At 39.0% G+C, this 27,344-nt stretch overlaps 1 protein-coding gene across 5 annotated transcripts in view; it reads right to left on the bottom strand.

The window, feature by feature from the left end:
- Positions 1 to 141: 141 nt before the first annotated feature.
- LOC125067793 (dmX-like protein 2) overlaps positions 142 to 27,344 on the bottom strand; it is a 30,084-nt gene continuing 2,881 nt past the window's right edge. Inside the window, exons 3-63 of one of the 5 annotated variants that reach the window (XM_047676560.1) lie at positions 26,142 to 26,295; positions 24,687 to 24,760; positions 23,724 to 23,853; positions 23,482 to 23,602; positions 23,188 to 23,373; positions 22,868 to 22,995; positions 22,576 to 22,736; positions 22,330 to 22,408; positions 21,624 to 21,695; positions 21,178 to 21,364; positions 20,790 to 20,974; positions 20,586 to 20,693; positions 20,332 to 20,516; positions 20,134 to 20,248; positions 19,846 to 20,038; positions 19,617 to 19,764; positions 19,215 to 19,413; positions 18,750 to 18,965; positions 18,441 to 18,589; positions 18,188 to 18,333; positions 18,003 to 18,109; positions 17,637 to 17,935; positions 17,273 to 17,557; positions 16,919 to 17,182; positions 16,556 to 16,705; positions 16,069 to 16,220; positions 15,930 to 15,993; positions 15,071 to 15,148; positions 14,580 to 14,702; positions 14,222 to 14,360; positions 13,916 to 14,095; positions 13,491 to 13,712; positions 13,245 to 13,420; positions 13,030 to 13,167; positions 12,843 to 12,958; positions 12,483 to 12,714; positions 12,168 to 12,414; positions 11,340 to 11,454; positions 10,898 to 11,103; positions 10,497 to 10,733; positions 10,110 to 10,342; positions 9,654 to 9,826; positions 9,473 to 9,573; positions 9,115 to 9,359; positions 8,454 to 8,645; positions 8,246 to 8,367; positions 7,994 to 8,136; positions 7,529 to 7,691; positions 7,317 to 7,419; positions 6,914 to 7,057; positions 6,617 to 6,798; positions 6,063 to 6,171; positions 5,117 to 5,200; positions 4,322 to 4,382; positions 3,907 to 4,154; positions 3,723 to 3,792; positions 3,573 to 3,647; positions 3,237 to 3,454; positions 2,827 to 2,932; positions 2,631 to 2,736; positions 142 to 2,120 (exon numbers count right to left, since the gene is read on the bottom strand). In XM_047676560.1, the coding sequence (XP_047532516.1) occupies position 2,120; positions 2,631 to 2,736; positions 2,827 to 2,932; positions 3,237 to 3,454; positions 3,573 to 3,647; positions 3,723 to 3,792; positions 3,907 to 4,154; positions 4,322 to 4,382; positions 5,117 to 5,200; positions 6,063 to 6,171; positions 6,617 to 6,798; positions 6,914 to 7,057; positions 7,317 to 7,419; positions 7,529 to 7,691; positions 7,994 to 8,136; positions 8,246 to 8,367; positions 8,454 to 8,645; positions 9,115 to 9,359; positions 9,473 to 9,573; positions 9,654 to 9,826; positions 10,110 to 10,342; positions 10,497 to 10,733; positions 10,898 to 11,103; positions 11,340 to 11,454; positions 12,168 to 12,414; positions 12,483 to 12,714; positions 12,843 to 12,958; positions 13,030 to 13,167; positions 13,245 to 13,420; positions 13,491 to 13,712; positions 13,916 to 14,095; positions 14,222 to 14,360; positions 14,580 to 14,702; positions 15,071 to 15,148; positions 15,930 to 15,993; positions 16,069 to 16,220; positions 16,556 to 16,705; positions 16,919 to 17,182; positions 17,273 to 17,557; positions 17,637 to 17,935; positions 18,003 to 18,109; positions 18,188 to 18,333; positions 18,441 to 18,589; positions 18,750 to 18,965; positions 19,215 to 19,413; positions 19,617 to 19,764; positions 19,846 to 20,038; positions 20,134 to 20,248; positions 20,332 to 20,516; positions 20,586 to 20,693; positions 20,790 to 20,974; positions 21,178 to 21,364; positions 21,624 to 21,695; positions 22,330 to 22,408; positions 22,576 to 22,736; positions 22,868 to 22,995; positions 23,188 to 23,373; positions 23,482 to 23,602; positions 23,724 to 23,853; positions 24,687 to 24,760; positions 26,142 to 26,295 (9,345 nt within the window). In that variant the 3' untranslated portion in view covers positions 142 to 2,119. Of the gene's footprint in view, positions 2,121 to 2,630; positions 2,737 to 2,826; positions 2,933 to 3,236; positions 3,455 to 3,572; positions 3,648 to 3,722; positions 3,793 to 3,906; positions 4,155 to 4,321; positions 4,383 to 5,116; positions 5,201 to 5,715; positions 5,773 to 6,062; positions 6,172 to 6,616; positions 6,799 to 6,913; positions 7,058 to 7,316; positions 7,420 to 7,528; positions 7,692 to 7,993; positions 8,137 to 8,245; positions 8,368 to 8,453; positions 8,646 to 9,114; positions 9,360 to 9,472; positions 9,574 to 9,653; positions 9,827 to 10,109; positions 10,343 to 10,496; positions 10,734 to 10,897; positions 11,104 to 11,339; positions 11,455 to 12,167; positions 12,415 to 12,482; positions 12,715 to 12,842; positions 12,959 to 13,029; positions 13,168 to 13,244; positions 13,421 to 13,490; positions 13,713 to 13,915; positions 14,096 to 14,221; positions 14,361 to 14,579; positions 14,703 to 15,070; positions 15,149 to 15,929; positions 15,994 to 16,068; positions 16,221 to 16,555; positions 16,706 to 16,918; positions 17,183 to 17,272; positions 17,558 to 17,636; positions 17,936 to 18,002; positions 18,110 to 18,187; positions 18,334 to 18,440; positions 18,590 to 18,749; positions 18,966 to 19,214; positions 19,414 to 19,616; positions 19,765 to 19,845; positions 20,039 to 20,133; positions 20,249 to 20,331; positions 20,517 to 20,585; positions 20,694 to 20,789; positions 20,975 to 21,177; positions 21,365 to 21,623; positions 21,696 to 22,329; positions 22,409 to 22,575; positions 22,737 to 22,867; positions 22,996 to 23,187; positions 23,374 to 23,481; positions 23,603 to 23,723; positions 23,854 to 24,686; positions 24,761 to 26,141; positions 26,296 to 27,344 lie in introns of all 5 variants that reach the window. The other 4 variants (XM_047676561.1, XM_047676562.1, XM_047676563.1 and 1 more) reach the window with 4 other exon arrangements.

Below are 27,344 nucleotides of genomic sequence, written 5' to 3' on the forward strand. Positions count from 1 at the left end.
TGCTTAGGATTTCGATATTTTATTTACATAAATCGTCACAATGAGAATAATAATTATTTCCTTTTTAAAAATCAAATTCACTTTTAGAATATCAAATTAATTGAACTAATATTTAATTTATAAACAATACATACAATTAGGTATTTACATTTTAAACAATTTTCCATTTATGTATAATTCAAGTAAATCACAATTAACATTTTACAAAAGTTAACCATTTTTATATTGGAATTTATTTCTTACAAACTTGATCAATCAAAGGATTGTAGCAAAAATAATATAATTCGAATACTGCACACTGAAGAATATATAAATTGAAGGTAATTGTAAGGCAGACTGTTTAGAGCTTTTTTTTTAAATGAGGCTTTTGTTTGTGCCGAGAGGGCACAGTGCGATGGAGAAGACACGATGGAGATTGAACGGTACGGTCGAGATTAATTCTTTAGAGTAAATACTGGCGTGTAATTTTTTCTTATTATTATTATTAGGTAAAAGCACTTATGCATCGATCTATTCTTCTTTTATCGTCTGATATTATTTCGTGGCTCTACCAATTATTTGAAAATAATTAAATTTTACATATATTCTGAATATTTTTAAATTGAATTTTCGAATATGACATTTATTTAAAATTAAAAGCTCTATACAAACAAAGTTTACTTACGAGATTTAACATGATTAGGAAGTGATCTGAATTAGATTATTCGACGTGAATTGAAACGAGTTTTGAATGTTTATCATGCTTATTTTTTTAAGCTATTGTCTATGTGATAATTGTGCAAATTCAAAACAACATGATCAAAAATTTTGGTAACTTATTTAAATTGAATTTGAATAGTACATGCTGTACATAACTTTGGTGATTAAATAATATTAACCTATAATATTACAATTAGTTAACCGATAAAAACAACGAAACCGTCTATTGACAGTGTAAGACGTGTAGTAGATACGTATATATTTATACTATAGTATGCGTCTTTTATAAATTCATACATTTTTTAAAATAGGGCGTGCTAAAGTATACTATATAGTGCCTAATTTGTTTATAATAAATTAATAAAAGAAAAGAAAAATGCTGAAGTTAAAAATACCGTAATTGTGAGCGTACATAGGATTAGTTTTATAAAACCTTACAAAATAAATTAGATAGAAAACTAAGGTTCAGTGAAGTTATAAAAATAAGTGGTATAAGCCTTTATTATAACCAAATAATTAGTAAATAAAAATAATTTTGTATTTTATTGGAATAAAATGCCGGTCTGACGTCTGTTGCCCGATTATATCACAATACAGACACACGTACATGTACCGTTTGTGGCATTTATGTAAAAATAGTTTTAAAAAATAATATCGCAGCCACCTTTCATTCTGTGATCAATAATACTGTTCGTCAGCGTAATGTTATGTATATTATTTTTATTGCTTATTTTTATGATTTTAAAGAACGTATTGCTTTGGAAATTAATGTGGACGTGTAATTTCAAAAACATCACATTCATATAAATAATTATAAACACTTATACCTACTAATATAGGATGTGCGAATTAAAGAATATATTTTTTATTAAATGTTATAGATTACAATGAATGTTTCGAAATGTTCGTAGGACGCGAACGGACAATATAAGTATATAGATAGACATAAATATATTTAAACATTACACATATCAAGCCACGACAACAAACGTACGGTAAATAGAAGTATATATTTTATTATGCGTCAACAAGTTACAAGTATAAGAGTATGTGCACTCGTATAAGCTAAATATCTCAAAGGGTTATCGTTAACAAGGTAAAGGCTCCGACCGCGGTCGAATTCATAAGTTTGCAAGTTATTGCACTCGAAGAGTTCCCACTCGGCGCCCGTCCGCGCAAGGACGACGCGCTAATAAATAATCGTTTATCTCATCTAAGACGAGCTTAAGATAAAAATAGCGAATATTTCGTACTAGATATAACTAAAGATTCATAATCATTTGTATTACGCTATAAGATACAACATCGCCTACTCAGTGACTAGTCTAACGGCGTACAATCACGCACGGCATGAACAGCGAAAAATAAACACATCACATCGGGACTCGGATCGCGGCGTCTCGTTTTCATATTCGCCACACCTGAAAAAATATACACGCAATGCGTATAATAATAAAAACGAAATATTCTAAACGTAACTTGTCTATTTCATTGTTATAAGTTAGGTCTATAAAAAGATAAATATATTTTCATTTACGTCGTAAAATAATCAGACAACGGTTTTCATAATAGTCCGAGCATGTAATAAAAAGGCAAACAGGCCCCTGATGGTAAGTGCTCACCAAAGTCTATAGACATAGGTGTTGTACGAAATATTAACCATCACACCAATGCGTCAAGAACCCCGGATGCTAAGATGTTACATCTCTCTTGCCTGTTATTAAACTGGGTAACTCACCCTTTAAGCCAGAAAGCAACAGTAGCAAATATTGTTGTTTGGTAGAAAATCTGATCAGAGTGGGTAGCACCTATCCAGCCGGGCTTGCACTAAGCCCTTCCACAAGTCATTTTTAGAATTTTTGTAAGGAGCAAAAATCACGAATAACTATCGTTTTATGAACGTTGCTTGGCTGACTATTAGAGGTGCTCACTATGTGTAGTGCGGGTGGTGCGCGTGGTGCGGCACGTCGCGCTCGGGCAGCTTGCGCACCTTCATGGTGCCGTCCGCGCCGCACGAGAACAGCCGCCCGGCACCATCTGAACACAGAATAAAAATGATTTATTTCAGATTTCTTCAAATACTAGGACACCTGATTACTGGTTACGTATTATACACGATGAAGTTACCTATATGTATTTGCGTTACGCCCTGGCCGATGTGCTTGAAGAACGAGCTCCGCGCATGTTCACCTGCGAATGTGTGCAGTAGCTGATGCGTCGCTAGCGAGAACACCTGAAATGAAAGATAAACAGTACATGTTCCTATGTCAAGTTATCAAGGTTTTCACTATTAGTTGCCTCAAAGACTTTTCAACTATAATTGCAATAAATGATTTTCTTTTCAATCAAATACATTCGTCATCACTACGCATGCGCCACAAATTACGTCTGTGGCTGTATGAAACGTGTGTGACTCGTTACTACAATACAGATAGCGTTGATGTTTTCAATATTATATTAGTGAAAGCGTCCCGCTGCCTTCTGCCAAGCGCACGGCGGCGAGCCCTCAGCCGCAGTCAGGAGGCGGTATAGCTGACCTTGATGTCGCCGTCGGCGGCGCCGATGGCGTAGTAGTCCTCGCGCGGCGACAGCGCCACGCACTTGATGGGCGCGTGGTGCGCGTTGAGCTTGTGCCGCGGCACGCGCGCGCGCAGGTCCCACACCAGCACGTCGCCGCGCCGCCCGCACGACACCAGCGCGCCCGCCTGCCCCGCCCACGACACGCACGCCGCGCCGCCCTCGTGGCACGTCCACGCTGCGCACCGATGTACCACACTTTACGATCGGATACCACACTTCTCGCCTACTCCACCCGAAACTTTAATTTATCTATTTTAAATATTTAATGCCACTGAATATCATGATCTACTCACATACTACTAGAGCCTTTTTGATCGGCATCAATGTGTCCCAAATGGCGACATTCTTACTCTCGGAGCTGTGGCCCGCTGAAACAGGAATAATCCTTTTTGTAAAAGGTCTTTCCAATCATAAATTTTCATCATGACATAAATATGAATTACCTGTCGCGACTAAACTACAGGAACCTAGGAAAACGAAGTCGCTTATTCCTTTACTGTGACACTGGTGAGTCTGTAACAGATTTACGAGGGTCAAATTAAAAACTTAAAAGGCTCAGATGAAAAATATCTCACAAGATTAGTATAAATATGGAGACGTATACGGCCGTCACGTCGGAATACTCACAAAGAAGGGTCTGGGCGAGGCGTGCGCCTGGTTGGCGACGCCGGCGGCGACGGGCGCGGACGCGGACGGGTGCAGCTGCCACAGCGCCAGGTTGCCGTCCGCGTCGGACGCAGCGAACTTGTTGCCGTAGTCGGAAAAGCGCACGCGCGTCACCTTGGCGAAGGCGCCCGGAGCCCGGGGCGACCAAACGCACGACGGGTGGCCCCACTCCCACAGCTGGACCGAGCCGTCCGCGCCACCCGTTAGGTCTGAAGGAAAACAGGAAGGGGTCACGGTGAAAGGCCACAATTACTTTTCCGTTCCAAATCGGTATATATTTTACATGCATTTTCATCATATTATTTTACTAAGACCTTTAAATAGTACTAACCTTATTCATGTATTTTTTTTACCAAATATAAAAATGTTTACTTACATAATGGTTGGGAAGGATGTGCTGCCATTCGCTTAATATTGTCAATTTTGTGTTTTAGTACCTGAATAAAATAAACGTTTCATTATTAATATGAATTATGTAACACTCTGGAATTTTAGATGACATCGAAGCTTTTTAAGATTTCCATGAAATTTCATAAATTTTGAATATATTTTATAACGATTTAAGGAACCGAAGCTAATAATCACAAAGCGATTACTATGACATAAAAAGCCAGTTGAACACATTGATACATACTAACGATAAGCTCCAAATAAAACGATAAGCAACCATTTATATACTTTACATTTAAAGCCTAATATCTAACTGAACAAGAATTGTAAAATAAAACCACTATAACTGCTGATTTTTTGTAACACGGGCCGCAAAATCTACAATGAGATGGATAAAATAAAACAAGAATGATTTAAACCAAAAAGGTAAAGAAACCAATGAGACTGGCTCATAAAAGAAAAAAATAATATATCACAAAACGAAATAAGAAAAAATAACAATAATGAAGACCATAAATACTGCAAATTGAAACATTCATTAAAATAGGGTGCGAATCCGGTAAAGAAGAAAGGAATAATAATTAAAATGAGAGTGCATTTTGGAGGATGTCATTCAGAACAGTCACGCTACGCAAACATAATGAATTCAATATATTTCAAGATCATAAAGAGCGTCGCGTAGTGTTACAAATCCTGGCAAACATCGGTCTACGGGGATAATTGACAATTTATTCGTACGTTCGGGATGGAGGAGCGTGGGAGGGGTAAGGTTACCACTGACCGGTTTCATGAGAAGCTTGGAGCGATGCATCACCAGACGACAGTATTTCGCGTCGTGGCAACCCGGGAACTGCAGGCCCTTCACCTGCGGCCAACACTCGGTTACATCCATACATCTTACACTTACACTCACACTCGCATTATCTCATTAGGAGGAAACTAAACACGACCTTGCTGCACTTGATATCTTATCACCTAATTCAGGAACGAATCGTCTTAAAATATACTTACTAAGATCATTGCTACCTCCTAAATAGCCCTCTCACAAAAGTCTAAGCTTTCATAAATGAAATACTTATATGTATGTTTATAAATGGCCGTAAATTAATGTTATTCGCAGAAAGAAGAGTTTTAGTTTGTTAAAGTACAATTAAAATAAAAGCGAAGCGCTTCGGCGACACGCAACAAGATTACGTCAAAAACAAACACATAACCCACACCATACCAACTGCCCGATGCTACCCGAATGAGTGAATGTTAATAATAATAACAAGTCAAATCACGTGCATATATAAAATGACAAACGATATTTAAATGAATATTATTTCATTCTCTTATTCAGGAAGACATATGCCGTTAGTAAATACATCGTGCACGTACTGTGACAACGTACGCTTCATGACCAGTTGGTTTTGATTGACTTGCCCTTCGCTCGTGCTGTGAATTTTATATAAGTCCAAATTGAAGGAATTAGTAAACTAATTTGTTTGTATAAAAATATGAGACTAGAACATAATAAGAAAAAAAAAACATGTTTTTTAATTGCTACGTTTGTATTATACTGTGTAAATTTGGTCGCGAATGTTGTACCGTGTGATTTAGATATTTAGTATTAAAATTACATAAATACATTAGTTTATTAAATATATATTAGTAATATTATTCTTGTTAGTAGCTTATCTAATGTAGCATTTTGTTATATAGAAATATTTATGTTGAATACTTACCACACTAGCACCTCTTCCAGTCTGGCTGGCCATGCCCACGGGAGCTTGTGGCGCGTTGGGGTTGAGTGGCGAACTGTTACCAGTACCAGGTACTGAACCACCGTTACTTCTATACCAACAAAGAAAAAAATAACAAACAAATGAATATTATATAAAACTTCGAACATAACTATTAATTTTTTTGTGTTCATTATCACGGGATGATCGTCCATAATTCTTATATTATTATTACTAATAAGACGATTAGTTGTATCTTCAGTGGTATTTCTGAGCGATGTGCAAAAGCATTGACATTATTTATTGTAAATCAAAAATATATTTTCTCGGAAATACTGACTATATGTGTGATGATTATATCCTCCTGACTTACTGTAAGCCGCGACAGTTATTCTCAACGGAGATTAGCCGACTCTTTCCAGAAAATAATTTGAGCAATCCCTATATTTATTTTTGATTACAACATTATTAACTAAAAAAAGTAGGTGATAAATATGAGTTGAAACTTTGTTTTTAAATTTGATGATATTCGTTTCGAACAGCACAATTCTACTAACTTATCTTGGTGCTGTATGAGCAGGAAACCGGTGTCCGGCAACGACGCAGGATCCGAGGAGAGAGCTAAGAGATCCACTTCACACTCATCCTCTGCCCAGCAGGCACCGCCTCTCAGGAGCAGGGAAACGTCCATCTCCTGAACTTCCCGAGCCGTAGCCACCGCGAGCAGGCCGCCGCCCACCTAAAAACAACCCACAAAAGATGAAGGTATTTCCTTCGAATATAAATTAAAACGAAAGACATGCAGCACGTTACAGCAACCGAGTCAGTAAATGGTGTGATATAGAGGTACGCACGCGGTTGAGGCAGAAGGCGGCGATGGAGTCCTGCTCCTTGTGTATGATGCGCACGGGCCCGTGCTCGTCGTCCGCGCGCGCCGGCGCCGAGCGCGCCTCGCCCGCCGCGCGCCGCCGCGAGAACACCGCGCGGATGAACACCTCCTGAGGACACGAATGGAGCGATGTCGCAAACCGGTCGTATCGCATTCGTATTTCCCCATTGGATATTTTATAGAGAAATATATTTTCAATGTATTATTTTATATATTTAAAATTATAGAAACACATTTGGGCCCTGAAATACCTTAACTTTAAACTATACAATTATCGTAAATCTCGTAAACTACGATGATGGACGTACTTTAGAGTATATGTGTTTGCTTCGTATGATTGTACAAATATTCAGACTATAGTGACTCACTTGAACTTGTTCTTGTCGAACTAAGAAGTTCCACAGTCGTTGGGCCGGTGCCGTACTGAACAACGCCGTATTAAATGGCGTGTTATGTTTTTCCAATAGGCATCTAAAAATATAATACAAATAATTTATTTATATAATTACGATACTTTTTACAAAATAATATATGAAACCCTCATTAAAATTTAGCGATCTTTCGAGTCATGCTCGAGTACCTGTATTTGTTGATGGGCGGACCGGAAGTCTGCTGGTCGGGGAAGCAGCCCGGGATGTAGTCCGGCGGAGGGGCGCGGGACTCCAGCGTCTCGGTGAGTTGCTGCTGCCACTGTTCTACGCGACGGAGCGCACCGTGTACAGTGGGGCTTGTTGTTGCCAATTCTAAAACAGTATTATTGACGATTAGTTGGTTTGAAAACTAGCTAAAAATTGTATTAAATAACACAAAATTACTTTATTTTAATACACTTAAAGTAGACTGTCGGCGGCAACAAATGTTCAAGCTATTTTTTTAACAGTTGATGGAACTGATTTCAAAGTCGCAATATTTGACCCACTCGTATTAAATTAGCACTTGAGGATAAGATAAGAGTTTGTTGTTTTCGTACGGACAATTTATATATTTATGTGCAAAACCTTTTATATAATATTTATAACAGGATCTGCCACGCCTGATGACATACCCGACATCTCGATCCCGCAGAGCTGCAGGAAGTGCTGCAGCTTGTGCTGCGCGAGCCGCAGTACGGCGACGCGCATCACGTACCACGAGTACGAGTCCGCCTCGCTGTGCTCCGTGTTCGGGCCCTTGCGACGCTTCTCGTTCCTGAAAGTTTTATTCATCGAACCAATTTAACTATGCACGTGACGAAAAGTCACGAATTCAATTAATGCGACAATATTAAACACCCACGATACATAAAAAAAAGATTTACTTTGTATTCGAAGTGTCGAAGATATCATCATCATCTGGTTCACTTCCACTTTCATCTGCATCTTCAGCTCCTGATTCGGCCGAATCGTAATCATTGTTTTCGGGGTCTTGTTCAGCAGTAGGCTGAAGAAAAATTATATATGTATTTACTTTTCATTCAGTATTATCATACTACTCTAAGTTAAATATGTTTTATTATAAAATGGTACCTTTGTGAGTAGAAAGGTCAGTATGCTGCATAGTGGTGGAACAAACTGTTCCCTGTATGTAGGCCGGCCTTCTTGAATGTTCTTATGCGGCGCGGTAGGCCCTAGACCTAGTAATCGCATGTGCAATAAAGCTCGCTTTTCCCGCAGGGATGACCAAACCGAGGTGCCTTCAGTTCGCTCCACTAATTTTGGCTGTAAATACATTTAAACTATAAACATAAAAGAAAAAAAGGGGCTGGAGGAAATGTTCATAATGTCCATTTAGAAGATAAAATTAAACATTACAAACAGAAATTGAGAATTTAATATGTATTTTTGTCAGAATTCTAATGATATGTAGTTAGTCATCAAGCTGACATGTATGGATTGAAATTTTGCATATACAATTTAGAGTTCTTGACAAACTACGTATTTTCGAGTCGTGAATTATAATATAGCAGAAAAAACGCAATTAATATAAGCCACTAAGCAATAGCGTGGTTCTTCGGTAAAAGCTTATGAGATCCCTACATTTAGTATAGAACGTCTCAATACATAAATAACGGAACTTATTTAGCAAAATATTCGGGCATGAAATTACGTCACTTAGTAATGTAGGATCAGAAAAACTATTATATTTCCAATTGCTTAGCCTAACACAAACTTGTAATATGCAAATGACCTGTGGCTGAGCAGGTGCTGTAGTCAGAAGTCTTCTAACACCTCCACCGAAGAGCTTCGCGTGAGCCTTATTATCTGCAGTGTGAGCCGCTAATCTGTACAGCAAGTGCGCGTCTCGAGCCGCCAGCGCCCATCCTAATAGGGCTAAGTAGACAGCACAGAAAGCTTCCGCCAGAAGGACTGGCAGTCTGGGAGCCTCTTCTTCCTCTGCAGCGCGAAGAGCTAGACCACGTAGGGCTGAGACACCTTAACAAAACCGAATTATATTTGTTTTTAAATTGTAATTTTAAAACTTAATTAAATGTCATAATGTCACCAAATACATATAATGTATGTATTTTGCTTAAAAATATATTTACCTGGCCATTTGTTAGGTGGTGTTGTTACCGTGAGGTCTTCTGTAGAATATCGTCTCGGTCTCACGAGGAGATTAGTAGTACCGGGTGTATCGGCAATCATACTGAAAGCAAAATTAATAATTAAGAAAGCAACTCAATTTCAGGAGAGTCGGTACTATAGATCAGGTTAGATGGACCTCACCCGTCATAGTGCTGCGTGTGCTTCACGCTGAAGGTGTCGGAGTCGCAGAGACTTTGGTAGATGCAGGCGGACAGCGCCACGGCCAGCTCCCTCAGCGTGTGCAGGATGCGCGTGGCCGAGCCGCCCGGGATGCCGAGCTCGCCGATGGTCCCGAGCATGTCGTGCGCCACCGCCTGCGGCACCATTTGGTGTTAAATCAAGTGACCACTTTACGTCCTCGATTTGGGATAGCAATTAATTGTCACCAATAACAATACCAAATTGTTTGTAACAAAGAGTTTGTATCGATAAGCAATTCTAGAAGAATCATTATATCATGTTGTCAATGTATTGTACGAATATATGTTATCGAAGTAAGTCAGGAAAAAAAAGAGAAGTACAAAGAAAAATTACAAATGTCGCGAATTCATTTTAAATTAATTCAAGTAATAAATGTGTAAAAGTGAGCCAACGAACCTGCAAATGTCTAACAGGATCGGCGACAACGGTGTTGTTCGTGGCCACGGCAGCGGCAAGCAGCGGGAGCGTGGTGGGGAAAGGCAGCGGCGACAGCAACTGTTGGTGCTGCTTGTCCTGACCTAGCTCTTGTAGCAGCAACACCAGTTCCATGCGCACAGAGGCGAGGCCGCCACCTCCCGCGCCATGAAGCGAGCAATACGACAGCAGAGTGCGCAGAAGGGTCTCGTTGGCTAAGATTGTGTAATTTTATAATGTATAAATCTAACCTCATATCACAAAACCCATAAAATATATAAAAAATAGCGTATTACTTTAAGAACGAACGTTCGATAAAGTCACTAAACTTATCATATATACTGTACATTGTGACTTGTAAGATCATACCTTTCAACCACTTCTTGCGTCGTACCGCCCTCTGCACCTTGGCTTCGAAGTCCGCCTTCTCCCGAATGAGCAGCTGGTGTAAGGTCGGCTTCTCGGGCAGCGGCAGCGACTCGGCGTCGGCGCAGATGAGCTCCCCGCCCGCGGCGGCGCCCGGCGCCGACACGTACCCGCACAGGCGGTGCAGCGCCTCCACCTCGCGCTCCAGCCAGATGTACAGCTGGTAGCGGAGATGACCCCCTATTGGAATATTAAAATGCATCCTTATTATCTGACAGAAAAGATAAGGAATTGGAATGTGTACATTAAGATCGTGTTACAAGCAAAGAAAATTGCGGCATATGCGCACTACACTACACACTTTAAACCCCACTATCGTTTTGAATATACTCTATCGAGCTCACCGTCAACTTCGAAGCCGGTCGCCAGTGTACTGAGCTCCTCCATCAATATCTTGAGGCAAGCGACAAACTTCAGTTGTTGTGCCATTATATCGACTGTGGGAGGCTCTTCCTCCTTTTCCGTATCATTAGTTTCGTTTACAGCTGGTTCCTCTCTCTTGCCCATTTTCATTTCTAATGGTGGCGTAGACGCTCCTGAACCGGCTGACCTAATTATGTGCAATGAATTAATTAAGATCACTTAAAAAACTAAAAAAATTATATATATAAATTTTTACTAGTAAAATTTATTAATATTATTTGTTCATTAAATAATTGAGTAATATTGAATTTGTGTAGCGAATGAAAAGGATCAAGTCCAAGCAAAACGTAATTAAATGTTAAGGAATGTCCATGATCATCGCTATGATTAATATGCTTGCAATTATTATTTAATATTTCTTACTTTTCTTCTTCTTCATCATCCCAACTCAGAACAAGTTCATCAGTCTTAATTGGGACTGGTGCGCCCCAGTCTACGTCTATGGCTGGTTTGCCCCAATCCATAGTATCTTCTTCCTCTGTTAAAAATAATAATTTAATATCTAAATAAGAGAATTAGTCCTGTAAATGATAATAAAATGTTTAATCATAAATTTACTTTAAATAAATGAAAAAAGCAACAAATATTCTGAGTACCTATATAGTGACAACATTTGACTTTCTCGGGAATATTATTTATATTACTTTTTTTGCAATGTTAATACAATAAAATATTTTTTATATAGTATTAATAGGCAGTCGAACAAATAGGCCACCTGGTGGTCAGTGGTCACCACTGCCCAGTCATTGGCGATGTAAGAAAAAACATCCGTAAATCACTACGTACATCGCCAATGCGCCACCAAAATTGGTTACTAAGTTGTTATGTCCCTTGTGCCGTCATTACACTGGCTGGACTTCCAACCGGAGTACAACATAAGTATTGCTGTTTGTCGGTAGATTAGTGGGCGGCACTCAGGCAGACTTGTGCAAAGCCCTTCCACCAAAAGAAGTATGTATGTGTGTTCACCAAAAGAAGTTGAATTTAACGAAAACATAATTAAGATCTAATATATCAAATCTGTCATAGAATTACGTACGTCAAAATTTGGTTTTCCGAAATTCGGACCTATTATAAGAAATCCCGATTATAAAAATAAAAATAAATAAATAAAATTGTATCAACTGTGTTAGCATAAGCCAAAACAAATAAAGACACAACGACGTACAAACGGACGTGAATGAGTCGTACTTTTGACAATCGTGTCTTCGACCAGCTGTCCCGTGTGTATCACGTTGTCGTCCACGGAAGGCGCAGACACGGGCGGCTGCCGGACCTTCTCCTCGCGAACTCGCGCCGGGAGCTTGGAGAGCACCTCCAGAGCCAGCGCCGGACAGCCCGCCTTGAAGTGGCCGTGCGCCGTTTGGAAGTACAGGCGGCGTTCGAGCCGCGTTATGCCCTCGTCCGCTTCCTGCTGGAGGAGGGCTAGGGTGCCGCCCTGCAACCGACACGGCGTTAAGACCACCGCCACCGTCTCGGAGCGCGCAGAGGCAGGCGCCGGCTCACCTGGCTGGGCATGTTGTTGCGCTTGAGGCGCGGGTGCGTGCGCAGGTACACGTAGAAGTTGAAGACGCTGGGCATGGGCTCGTTGTCGCGCGCGGCGTGCAGGCGGCCGGCCGGGTTGAGCAGCGTGTCGAGCGCCTCGCCGTGCCGCTTGAGCTCCCACAGCGCCATGGAGCGCACGAACGGGTCGGGGTGCGCGCGCTCCAGGTCCACCTCGCCGTCCTCGGTGTCGCCGCTGCGATCGGGTGAGCTTATATTATACCTCGCCACTCTCTAGAAACTACTCCGTCGAGTCTGATGTGTGTATTTGATGTCTCGAAAGAGGAGGAAAATTAATTTATTTCTTATGCAAGTTGCACTTACCCCAGTATCTCGTCCATTAGTAATTTCCTCAAGCTGTTCGGCAAAGTGTTATCCGATTCATAAAGACGTGCCACCACCATTGCCAGTTGCAAGTCTCCTAGCCGTGTCATGAGTACCTAAAGTGTTATTTATATTTTTTAAAGTTAATAATTACATTTAAACTTATTTTGTTTGAAGATTATGTTACCTCCAGAGCATCTTTCAGAGCCCCGCCTAGTAAAAAGAATGCCGCCGCATGTTCAAAGCGTTGCTTTCCTAGTAGAACGAACGCATTTTTCAATGCTGCTTTGCGCCATCGATCTTCACCGAAGTCATTTGCAAAGAACTACAAATAAATTATAACGTCAATAATTGTCAGTATGTATTGCTGCTTTATAAAATGACTTCTTAAGTTTTAAGTACCGCGGTCATCTTATCGTCTCGGTTAGAGCGGAACAGCCCCCATAGCAGCGTTTTCTTCTTCATAGCCAGATAGTAGAGCGCGGCATCCATGGGGTCCTGCTTGGCCATGTAGGAGGCGCGAGCGAGTCGCTCCACGCATATCCGTAGCAAATCGCCGCGCACCCACCAACCCACGCCTTAAATCGTATATAATAATTAAGATTTTTGTTTGTTTTTAAACACAATTTATTATCAAGTACAAGTTACCCAATTCTCTCATAGTCGACCACTTGGGCTGCCCCTTGGTGTATCCCGGTATGAGAGCGAGCAGCTGCTCGTGCGTCTCGGAGTGGAAGGCCCACACGAGGTTGCAGGTGCCGACGCCGGTGCGCTGCAGCGTGGCGCGCTGGGCCAGCGGCAGGCAGCGCAGCAGGTAGCCGTAGTGCTTCATGGCGAGGAGGAATCGCAACCCACAGTCGTCTAAGGAGTCTGTCGGAAGGCCACATCATTAAAATGCCACCAAGATTGTCATAAAAAATATATATTTTTTCAATGATATGGCAATCACACACACACCTCTCTGGTGATAATCAAATTTACAAAATTCATGCAAATTAGGCTTCCGCCAAGATAACTCTTCCGGAGGCAGACTATTTTTTTTTCTGTGTTTTTACAAAAGTAAAACAAAGTACCAGGTAATATCTCCTGTCCGGCACCCTGAGCAACATCTACTCTTGCGTTGTTCGTTAACCGCTCTGCGAAGTCCGCGTCGCACGTGGACACGGTGTCTGCTAGAGCGAGCAGATGCATCTGGTCCAGTGAGCTCAATCCGGGGAGGTGGGTATGAGTTAGAAGTCTCGAGAGAATGCGACCTATACACAAATGAAAGAGTCATGTAGAACATCAACTTTCATTAAGATGTTGTATATTTATCGAACCGGATTATTCAAAAACTTTAAATATTTATTCAAATAATATGTAACATATTCAAATAATACCTTGTCTTGGTCCAAAGTGTGAAAGAGGCTGTCGTTCCGGCATCGAAGGTCGACGGTCGATGCCTTCATCTTCACCGAGCAAAAGAGCATCAAGATCATCTTCTACTTCCATTGTTCCTTCAAATAGTTCATTATAATCCTGGAATAAATTTGTTATCTAAATTAAAGTTCATATATCTTAAGAATATTTTGAGCGCTTTATTTTTAACATTTTATTTTAATGTTTAAGTAGTACTAGTATTAGCCTTTAGCTTTATCCTATAATTTATATTAAAGCATGTTAATTCTATTTAAAACATATTTATATGAACGTGTGGTTGTGTGTGTGTGTGTGTGTGTTAAATATATAAGTTTTTACCTTAGCTTCTTGAATAGTGGACGGATGATGTGCGGACTCCTTGTCCGCGACAAGTAGGGTCCAAAGAGGTAATGGCGGTACCGATGTCAGCTCTGCGTAATCCAGCTGCACATCTTCGGTTATCTATATGTTAGGATTGTTATTAAAATCTAATATTTATATACTTAATTTTAAAGATTATTCTGTGTAAAAATATAAAATAAAAAACCAAGATGCTTTTGGTGCGAATATGTGCAAGATATTCTGAAAATTGTTAATTAAAAATAAATTCCCAAATTTACCGAAGCATCAGCGAATAATAAAAAGTAAATTAATTTCCAAAATTGGAAGTACAAAATAAACAACAATTCGCTGCCTCGGCCACTAACGAAAGTAATCGTATTTCGGAACACCTCGAAGACATTTTTCTCCTCAATAACTTAAAGAAAAAAAATGAAACGACAGCAAAAAAGATGCGTAGTGTTTGTTGTAAGCGAAAGTGAAGCCGATACCTGTGCGACGCCGTCTAGCGGCGAGGCGGCGCCCGCGGCGAACGACACGGACAGCGTGCGCGACCGCGACCACCCGCGCTGCAACACACGTACACGTGCACCACATGCGCATACACACCTACACGAAGCCATGGCGGGACCCGCGCTATCGGACTGGGACTTGTGCCATTATGCGATTTCACGCACTCGTTTTAAATTAGAACTGCCATACTACTACGGTTTTTAATGGATAGTCTCCAAAACTCTTCAAAATCAGAGTACCATTGATGCATTACCTTCTTAACCTACTCCAATTTTCTTTGTAATTGTAACAGTACTAATAATATTTTTATTCTGCTGTGTTTCAAAAAATGTTTATTCGGTCGGTCGTATAGCAGTTCTACAAGTAAGTGCATTTCGATAAAAAACATTGCCAGAACGGATATAAAACGTTCTTGATCACAGTGTAAGCGGTACTTTGGCGGCCATTTGCTTTTATAACATCACAGTGTAAATGCTTGTTATGAATATATGACACGCTTGACATTATTATCACTACGGTGAAAGCAATACGATTGAATACCATTATAAAAAAATAATTTTATATAATGTAAATATTAAAGAACGATGAATGTATCTCTTATTAACATAATCATTTATTGATCGAATATTTTTTGTCAAATGACTAAAGTGAACTAATATAACTTAAGCTTGAAAATTCCAAACAAACATATGAAATAACTATTGAGATAAGTTAATATTTGTAAGAAAACTATGATCGAAACTTGTGATAAAATAGTGACTTATAGTTTTATAACAATGCATTTAAGCAGCATACATGTGACACGCATATTGACACAAATAAAAAAACTTTTTATACCTGTCTAGACAGACTGTCCTCGTCACCTTGAGAACTACGACTCGTGTAGGTTCCACCCATGCACCTAATAAAATAATTAAAAATAAATTTAATGAAAAAAAAAACAAGGGAAACTAATGAAACATTAGCTCTAAATTACCTGACTAAATGAGCGAGAATGGCTTTGACCCATCGAATTTTTCCGCTATTAAGTAGTTCCATCAGTTGCTTGGGATGATACTGTGGCAACACCGGACAAGCCATTTGTGATGCTTCGAATAAACCGTAGTCAGGCATGTAGTCCAAGAGAGGCTATACAGAAAATTAAAAATAAAACTAAAGTACAAAATCTTTTATAGGTTGGAATTTATTGTGTTATTTACATCTAAGGTCTAAGTCTAAAATAAAAAATAAAGTATTTTAAAATGCGAATCGCAAAAGATTTCAGTAACCTGTCTCCTTTGTTTGTTGAACGATTTTTATTTTATTTGGAAGTTATTGAAAACCTTTAGTATGGTTAATAAAAAAAATATAGAAACTGAAAAAAATGTTTTAAAGATGGAAATTCTTGTATTTTGAGTTTCTCAAATATTGATCGCACGGCGAACATTAGGTACGTAAATATAAGTATGAGTACTGTCACGTACTTGCGGTTGATCCGGTTGTGTTTTATTTCTTCTTCTAGCATCTCGTTCTAAAAGCTGGAGATTAATAGACGACACTCGCTGTAAGTGCGGTGCGGACACACGTAAATCAGAATCACGCAGAGCACGCGATTCACCGCCTTCCTCTTGTTCCTTTATTTAATTAAACGCCAAACATAAATTTAATTAAAAACGAAAAAAAAAATTCTTTTTAGGAAAAAGTTATTTAATATTTTACCATTATTTAAGGAACTAATACAGACAGACCGATCTAAATGTTTTCAAGATAAAATTATTAAATTCATAAGTTTGTTTAAAAGAAAGTTCTTTATAGAAATCTGAAGACTATTGTATGCATTGTTATACCTGATTCGTTGTTTGTCCAGAAGTAATCTGAGGAGTTTCGGGTTTCCACTGTGAGTAAACATGCATTTCTGAGTCCATCCCAACAACTAGTATACCATCTCGGACCCAAGATATCTGCATTGGTAAAGGTGGCAAACCGTCAGCCGTCTTCAACTGGATTCTTCGTAGCTGCATCCATCGTATTTCCTCCACGAATAACGGTGCGGCTAATGAAGACGCTTTTCGGAGTATTGGGCGGTTATTATTTATCGATTCTTTCATAGCCTAAAAAAATATTATTGTATTTCTTAAAAAATATTTAAATAAAAGTTTTTAGTTATTTTTTTTAGCTTTAAGTGGCGTCAACCAATTAACCTTTAAATTAGCTTGTGCCAAGTCACTAGAAACTGGCGTGAAAAGGAGCACCCGGGAACCAACGGCAACCGTCAATATGTGCGATCCATCTTCCTTAGACACCCAGTCGAGTTGAACTAGATGTTTCTGGGTGAGCGGACACGTGTTGCCGTTCTCCATTATGCTCCTGCGCAACGACTGGAGAGTACTGAACGACGGTACTGCTAGAAGACCAGCCGACTTGCCCGTGTCGCCTTCGCCGTTGCGGTTGTTGCGGCTCTCATCGGACGACAGCGTTTGTAACACCTACAATGTGGCAATATATTATAATTTTTAAACATATTCCTAATCCTAAGACGACGCCGTTCCCTATTCCGATTCCGACCTGCGTCAGCCTCTGCTTCTTCTGCATGAAGGAGGTGTCGTGCAGATAGGAGAGGTCGATCTGCGTGTCGGCGCAGACGCCCACGCGCGGCAGGCTGACGTTGCGCAGCGGGATGGTGTCCTCCAGCAGCCACTCGGCGCCGCCCGTGCTCTCGCACTCGTACACGCACACGCACAGGTTGACGAAGCGCGCGTCGGGCGCGGCGCCGCCGGGCGCGCGCGGCCGCGTGAACGAGCGCCCGCACTTGTACGCGCACGCGATGCGCCCCGAGTACGCCGCGCTGATGTGCAGCGGCTGACCTGCGGCGGGCACGGGCGCGTTACAGACGGGCGACCACGCGACCGCGTCGTTCGATAAATGCCTCACCTGGAATGTCTATAGTAGACTCTTGATCCTTGTTCATCATTTCCCATTCCTTCCACGAGTACTCGAATTCGTCGTTGTCTCTTTTGGTCACGTTACACTTCCAAAACCTGCACGAGAAAGTTACGCTGGTATAGTTTTTCAGATAATTTCTAAAAAATTGTTTGATTTTGCTCGATGGGACGTACCTTAAGGTGCTATCGGAACATGCCGTTGCTAATATATATGGTGCTAAACAAGCTGGATAAATTGACGCTGAGCTCAGATGTCCCGCAGCAGGAGTTGCGTGAATAACATCCACGCCGTCGGGCAGCGACAGCGGACACTCGCATACCTGTTAACAACAAATAATATCAATACTTTTTTATGTACTTTCTAATACAACATAAGTTTTTTTAAATATATTTTTTTATGTTATAATATAAAATCATAGAATTATACCTTTTTAGTTGTAATGGAAAGATGTGAATTAACAGCGGGAGCGGCAGGTCGGTCTGTATCCATTGAGACAGAATTTTTCCTAGATTCTCCCTCCTCTTCTTGCACTAGGGCACTGTCCGGTACGTACATCATACTATTTGTGAAATCATCTAAAATAAATATAAAATGAAAAAAATTATATCTTATAAAAACATAATATCTATTTACAATTTTACATATTAAATATATATAAATATTAATTAAAGACGAATGCATAGTTCTATGTGTTTAAGTAACAACTAATGATAACAAGAAAACTTTGTATTTTACCTGAAGGGTCAGCCTGAGATGATACAGTAAGTCTCCACATATGAACTGTAGAACCACCATCAGTTCTTTCTAAGACAACGATATAGAACGGTTCATTGAAAACCGCAGCCTTTCGCAAATCTACTATTGCTTCTAAGCCAGCTTCCGTGATTGTGTTCACTTCAGAACCCTCTACACCTGAATCTGAACTTTCTGTATCGCTTGTTGTTCGTTCACCTGTAAGAACATTTATGTTAAATAATAATTTTATATTCGTTACGAAATTAGGTGCATAAGATACGAAAATAATAATATAATATATAATTTAAATAAATATCTATGACCATGTATGGTTCACGCTAAACATTAAAAGGAGTATTAAATTAGTTTGACAGCTCATTTTTATATTAAAAAAAATATTTAGACGACTATATCTCTGTATACAGACATAATGATATATAAATTTAATTATATTATTACGGTTACCAGTAATTAATTGCTCTTGAAACACGTGCAACAGCTGTGTGTTGTGCCAGTCGTGTGTGGCGTCGGCGATGGCATGCAGCTGGATAATAGCTCCAGGTCTCGCCGTGGACTGCTGGGACACGATCTTGATGCGGTCGTGTAGAGGCACTCCGCCATCTTCGATCGTTGAATCCGACGACATCGACATGGTGTCGTGATGCTGACGGAATATTTTACTTTTAAGTTGAAAACAAATCCAAAAGCGCGAAAACCAACGAAGAAGAATATCCGATACTGAATGTTTAGTTTTACGAACTTAAATAGAGCATTAGTAGGAAACATATCGCATACCATATAATATTTTAGTGTGTAATATCTTGCAAATAGATAGCCCATGATCATGTTAATAGTGACATGACTTACCAGTACATCTTTATGGCGTCTTTCGGAGGTGGCGATCTCAGCTAATAACGTCCGCGCGTCGATAACCGCTTGAAACAGCCTTAAACTCTCACCGTCGCTCGCCACGAAGCAGGCAGACGGAGAATTTGACAGATTACCGAGTGTAGTGCTACAAAAATGATTATAGTAAACGAATAATTAAATGAGTTTGAGGCAGTTACGACCGAGATACCAGAATAGAAGCGCGTACCTCGGCAGCAGCGTGGGCAGCCAGGCCACGTTGCTGAAGGCGGACAGGTGCGGCGAGTTGACGCGCGCCAGCTCGGCCACGCCGCCCGACTTGCCCAGCGGGCCCACGCACTCCACGCGCCACATGATGAGCTCCGAGCACAGCCCGCCCGCCGCCGCGTCCACGTCCGCGCCCGCCGTGTCGCGCTCGTTGTCTGCGCACACAGCCACACAACGATACACGTCTCACTCGAGTCACAGTCGGCACAGTGTTTCCAACACGCAGGTTTAAGTCAATGTCATATGTTACCTGATATGTTGTGGTGACTCGTAGTGAGTAACAGTGGTAATACTGGATGGCATGTGATGTCGTTAACTCTAAATCTATGTCCGGACGCTCTAGAAGCGTGTCCGATAGATAGCACCTGCAAAATTTAAGCATTTTATTAATAATAATTCTACAAAATGTATACATATTATCATGTATAGATATTGAGACATATTTTACCTGTGAAAATTTGGATTTGTCGTCAAATGTCAATTGCCACAAATTCAATGTTCCATTCGTGTGGTTCGTGACCATTGATATAACGGGCGCGGATTCCAAAACGTCTCCGTCTTGATTTTCATTGTTCTCTTCTGTAGCAACGCTCGTTTTCCTCTTCATTTCATTATTATTCTCCTCTCGTGTCCCTATAAAAAAATAAATAGTCAAATAACAGTAGTCGATTACGTGAATCGATCACATATAAATATGAATACCATTCTCCTGTTGCGTAGGTTTGTCATCGCCCTGAGGCCATTCCGTTTCCTCTTTTTCTTCTTGTACACTGGCTAGGGGTGTCGTCACGGTTTCCCCTTGAGTTTGACCTATTAAAAATATCATTATATTATATAACATTTACATTACAAGTATCTTTATACATCATACGGTAACCATAACGGGCAATGGATACGAGCACGCACCGGGCGACACGGGCTTGGTGCGGTGGCGCACGTAGAGCGGCTGCGCGGCGGCGTGGTACAGCGCGGCCGGTGTGCACATGGTGGTGGCGTCGCCCAGCGGGAAGGCGGACGGGATGCGCGCCGAGAACGACACCTGCGCCTGCCGGATGGCGCCCGCCTGCAGCTCGTCCAGCCACTCGCACACCCTGCCGGACATTCGCCCGATAAATACTCGATATACTGGTCCGATTTGAAAAACCTCTCAGTGTCAAGTAACCCATTTATCGAGAGAGAAGATTTAAAAATTGACGAATTATATACAAAATGACACCCTAAATTTCATTCTCTTAGATAATTTTCAATTATATTATTTTCTATTATTTTGTATACTATTCAAATTTTATCTCACCATATGAGAAAACTGCCGTCGACGGGATGTATAGAAAACAATAAATCGGGACTCTGATGCCAGTCCCGCAGCAGGGCCTCTATTTTAGCATCAAGCGAATCTGGCAGATGCGTGCAAGTGACGTCCGTCGCTATCGAGTTTATTGATGTTGTGTTCGATAAACTGGGATGACTGTGGTTGCCACTAGCTGCAAAATTAATACCCATTATATTATACGTATAAAAATGACATATACTATAATGTAAAATACTCAACTGTAATGGTTTTCGTTATTTTGTGAATAAAAATTATATATTTTTTTACTGTCAGGATTTAACAACCTTTTTTATGAATAACGTATAAAAATAAATTATAAAACAAGTTTCGAATTATATATAATTCAAATTTTATTATAAGCACTAGAGGCAATAATCATATGACGTCTATAGCTGCTACATATATTTTACCTGGTTGATCGTCACTATTGCTGTTATCTTCTGATAGAACTTTAGTTAAATGTTGGCTCGGTCGTCTATTTCCTACATAGCAGCATGAAATAGGCAGTCGAATAAAATACAAAGCAATTAATCGCTTTATAACGCGACCAAATATATTGACAGGCGATTACTCAATGATTGCGTTTTATTTATCTAAGGAATGTATACATGTATGCGAGTAAAGCATGTTTGATTGATAACTTGAATACAACGATAACATTTAGACTATAATATAAAGACGTTTAAAATATTTTACGAAATTACGCCTATATTTTTTTACCAGCTTTTATTTAGCAACACAAGTTTAATCCAATTGCACTTTAGGTTAAATTTTACCTATTGGTACTGGAATCAAAACAGTGTATTAAGAGTAAGTACTAGTTACTCAATTGTATTAATTTTAGTACTTGTAGTAGTTAGTATACCTCGAACGCATTGCGTTTCGTTAATGCTGTTTTTTCATCTAACTCACATTCCTATTTATAAAACTTACTTAAGCTTGTGTGTTACAAATTTAACAAAAATGGTGGACATTATGATATTAGCGCATAGAGTATACAAATATAGAGCTACGTATGGTACAAAACTTTTGAATGTTAATCTATAAATATAATTAACCATAATATAAGGCTTATATAATGTTAGCTAAAATAAGCTCAAATAATTAATTGCATACTTGTTTCATTCTCTCCGTCCGGATGTGTGGTGTGATCTGACCCAGAACCTCCCTCATCTGTCTCTTCCTTATCTAATATCTGAACATAATAATACATTAGATATGTTATTTTAAATATAAACTATATCATTAACCAGTAAAGCAATTTCATTAGATACCTCAGTCAGTAAGTAATTGGGTATATGTAAAATGCTTTTTGACAGTAGGTATGTCGTATACATTTTTTAACACGCCTACTTTACTTACTTTTTTAGTAAGATCGTGCAGTATCGCCTCAGCTTGGCTCGTGAAGTGCATCTCCTTGTTGTGCAGCCAGTGCAATATGAAGCGACCGCCGCCAGCGAGCGACGGAACAAGCGGGATGTCGGTTTCCGCGTTGATAGATGCCGCTAGATGGAAGTGGAGACCTGAGAAAATATTACATTATGTTTTCAAAACTATTGATTGTCTTAATACTAAAGTTCATACTAAACAACTACTAGTACTTGAAAGTAGGGTTTTCACTTAGTTATGTATGTTATTGAGTCCTAATTCTGACCTCCGGTGTATGATGTAGAGTGGTAGGGATTGTGAAAATCGTGCGCGCTGTACGTGGAGGGGAGCGTGGGTATCGGCGCTCCCGGCTGCTTCGACGACTGCGCCGTCCGCCGGATGTGGAAACATGTTCTGTGTTACAACAAAAGTTAATGTATATCAATTTACAATAAACCACAACTACATGTAAAGTCATATGAGTCATATATTCAATTTTAAAAATGTATTTCACATCTCGATTATTCCCTTCCGAGACATTACCACGTCACGCAGGTACTCGTATAATCAGTCACTTGATCTATAGCGGCCCGTGCAGGTACTCACTTCATGTGCTTCAAGCGCTGCATGAAGCGGTGCTTGTGTCGGTGCGTGGCGCGCTGGCGGCGCGGCGGAGAGCGCGCGTGCGCAGTGACGCAGCCGCCCCACTCGTCCTCCGGGAGCAGCGTCTCCGCCCACACGCGACATATGTTGTCCACGCATGACGTCACTAGCACGTTGCCTACGCTGCCTCTGTAAAGATAAATGCCGACTATTAGTGCTGAAATACTGTAGCGAACTCGTTACATGAGTGATATTGATTAGTATATTAATGCATAGATAGATTGATTTGAAACTTACTTGGGCATGTATTTGCTGGTTTTGCGCCATGAAAGATGTGTGACGGCCCGCGGGTGTGCTACGTAAATGAATGTGTAGTTCAGCTCGGGCGGGTTGTGCTCACTATGAGCTTGAACTAATACTGCAAAGGAACATAACGACCATACAATTATAAATAATGTACATATTATATATTTATGTATGTGTGGATAGCCTTAATTAATCGATACCAAAAAAATATCTTGTCTCATCACAAGTCATACCTTTATTTTGATACCATATCTTGACGAGCCTGTCATTGACGCCGGAGGTGGCGAACAGCACGCCGTCCGGTGAGAACGCGAGATGGTGCGCAGGCGTCGCTGTGTGACATTGCCATACACAAATCCAACCCTACAACATAACAAACTAATATAAACATTCATATAGATTTAATACGATATCGTTTCTATAATTTTGTCATGTAACACGGGGTGTTTAATCCTGTATATGAAAGATTACTTCATCTTTCAAATTTCTATAAATTAATCTATAATAAATAAAACTGACAAATTAGTACAACTGGATCAAGTCTTCTACTACCGTTTAAAGAGAAGATTTGAATAACACATGTATACTTCTTCCAGTCTGTTTTTGAGGAACGCGAAAGGAATTATGACTACATATGAAGGACTTGAAAATTCAATAATTCCAGGCCGGATTTGAATCGGTCATTTCCGGTTAAGTTTTACGCGTGATATGCACTAGGCCATCTATTCTCTATTCTCTCTTACTTCAACGATAATCTAATATTAACATTTCTTCACTATGACATGACATATCAATGCTCATATCTGTGAGATATCATTGTTTTTGATACACAATGTGATAACTATATGAAGGAAAAGTATTCTAACATCTAATGTTAACTTTCGTCCAAAATTAATTTCTTAATAATTATAATTTCATAAAAAAACTGTTAAAACAAAATGTAATGACTAAAAATATTATGATATTGTTATCTTTAAAACATTCAAATTAGCATAGTTCCATAGATAAGCAGTTGTATGATCATCGCCGTAACACGAAGTTTAAACAAAGCCGTTTGTAAAGTTGTATGAAACTATAAACTCTAGATAGCATTATAAATATTCGTGAGTTAAGCCAAACAGAGATACCAGCGTGCAGTTGTATCTATTTATCTTATCAGATAGCTAGCGATCGCCAGATTTCAACATTATACTCACAGGCTCTTCCTCTTCGGGAGGTTTTGTTTTTTCATCTTTATCCCCACCTATTTGGAATGTAACGCCTGAGCTTGCTGAAATTAATTAATATAAATGTCAATATTTTTATTTCTAGTCATAGCAAAAACAATACGTACTATAACAACCTTAATCAAACCTGTGTCGTTAGAGTTATGTAAATAAACGGGTTGACGCAAATTGAGATAAAATAGGTTTGACGTTGAATTACAGATTGATGTTAATTAATAGCCTTATTTTTTTCATATACATGTACAAGGACATCGATCGCATTGATAAACATTTAAGAAGAAGACACGAACAAAGTTTTCCATTATATATATATGTATTTTTTTTAATTGTAATACTTATACTTTATTACTGATACTGAAATGCCAATCAGTGAACCGTAATGTTATAAAATCAATGCAGATTGCGCATGCGCAAACTAAATAGGAATAAAAGCTTACATAATTAGAATACTCAAAATAAAAATTTGAATCTAACAATGTCACTAAAGTTTTTGTTGTTGTTGCAGTCAGTAAAAGACCCACAATTGGGAAGATCTCCGCTTAAGTAGAAGGTTTGGAGCTTATTAAAGAACACTGCTTCGACCCCAATGCCGTATGTGACAGAATTTCGTCTGACACATAGGTACAGATATCACGATATTTTCCTTCACCATAAAGAACTTATGAATATAATAAAAATTTAGTACGTGTAAACTCTGGTAATTGGATAGGTTTGAACCCACAATTTTCGGTAAAAAATAATGTTTTCCAGTCACATCTTTTAATTACATGTAACGTAAAAAGTTCTTTTAGGTTTTTGTGATTCGAAAAACACAGTACTTACATAATTAGTTAGCTTAATAAGAAAAACGTAACTAATTCTAAGTAACAACGAATTCGTTTCTTATTTCAAATTTAATTTGACTCAATGCTGCGAAATCGATAAAACTGTTACCAGAAAACTTTCTGGAAATGTGCCAGTGCGGCAGTTTATTCATGATATGGCTTTTCGTCTCACGGCTGGAGCCGCAACTTAGGTAATCATTTTATAAAGCATCGCTCCGAACAAAGGGATCGTGCCAATACAGCTTATACTTATAGCTAAGAGCATACTATATAATGTACTCGTCTGCAACGAGACAAAGGGGTCTGAAGACTTCCATATAAAGCTTCTATTTCTACAGCACATCATTCTCTAATTGTATTATATAGTGCTAATATTTCTACGCTATCATTAATTAATAAAACGTCGAGTATCAAAACTATTTAACTATATCTTCGATGTATTCAAATTAACCTTTGATTAAATTTCAATATCAAGTATAACGTAGATATAATAATATTTAATTTCTTATGCTCTACCTAGATTAAGGTTAAAGTTTTTCAGTATAAATACGGAATCATTTTTAGTATATTTCTAAAGAACAGTAGTTCATGATAAACTTACGTTGACTGTCGTCCTGATATAGCGATGCTTGGTGCCATAGCTGTAGGATCTTGCCTCCGGTAAGGAGCCGTGTACCTTCTAGATTCCATGAAAGAGCAGTGATCGGACCGTCTGCCACCAATTTGCCTGTTTGCACCCACCTATATTCTAGTCCCTATAAAAATAAGAATATATAAATCGATAACGATAATTTTATTATGATGATGTTTTAGCATTGAAACGCATACTCTACCATAATATTAAGTTACCAAACTATAGATCAAAATTGCTGAACTAACTTTAGTACAATATTAACCAAAACCTATGACGACAATATATTTTACGTAGACGAAATAAATAACATTCAAGTGTGCATGATATCGTTTCTCATAAAAATCCACATAGCTTTACTTAAATTTGGTTTTACAGACATATCTTTTAGCGAGTTAATCCCTTTAAATAAATCGTAATGAATTTCATTGACTGTGATAAAAAATTGTTTTTGTTGATACATAAGATTAAGAAAAAATATATTAAAAACAAGGCGTGGTTAATGCTTTAGTTAATGGAACGAGTAATTTAAGGCACGCGCGATAATATTAACTACCTACGTCGACACTTATATGTTTTTAATACCTATAAAATTAATTTCTCCAAAACGGACGTCTGTGCTGTTTATTGATGTCCAGTTGGTTAGGGAAAAAACAATCAATTATCAATAAGTAATTTGATGATATTAATAAATAGAGCATATTATGCCGCAGATTATATCAAAGAGCTTGGAGATAGTATTCGTTTGTTTTCATACAAATAACATATAAATGTAATTGTATATAATTATTACATGTAAATATATGACTGATGAAAAAGCGTGATTTTTGAGTTTTTTGCATTATTCTCGGTAGAATCTATATTTTGAACTGTTACCAACAGTTCCAACACCTTATATTCAAGCAAAAGCAAGGCAAAAGTACTTGTACCTACTTAAAAAAAGTATTTTAAAATTTAGAAAATATATCCCTTTTTAAAAAATACTTCAATCCAACTGGCATAAAAAAATATCTTTCAGTTTCATTTTCTACTACAGTCTACAGTCGAGTAAATTTAATTAATTGAGGATCCTAAACATAGTCTGGAAGAAATCTTTGGGCGATAGCCTTCATTCTCAATTGGTGTTTCTATTTTTACAGTTATCTTTGCATGTAAACTGTTTCCAATACATTA

The sequence above is a fragment of the Vanessa atalanta genome, chromosome 12, assembly GCF_905147765.1.
Source record: "Vanessa atalanta chromosome 12, ilVanAtal1.2, whole genome shotgun sequence".
NCBI classification, from domain to species: domain Eukaryota; kingdom Metazoa; phylum Arthropoda; class Insecta; order Lepidoptera; family Nymphalidae; genus Vanessa; species Vanessa atalanta.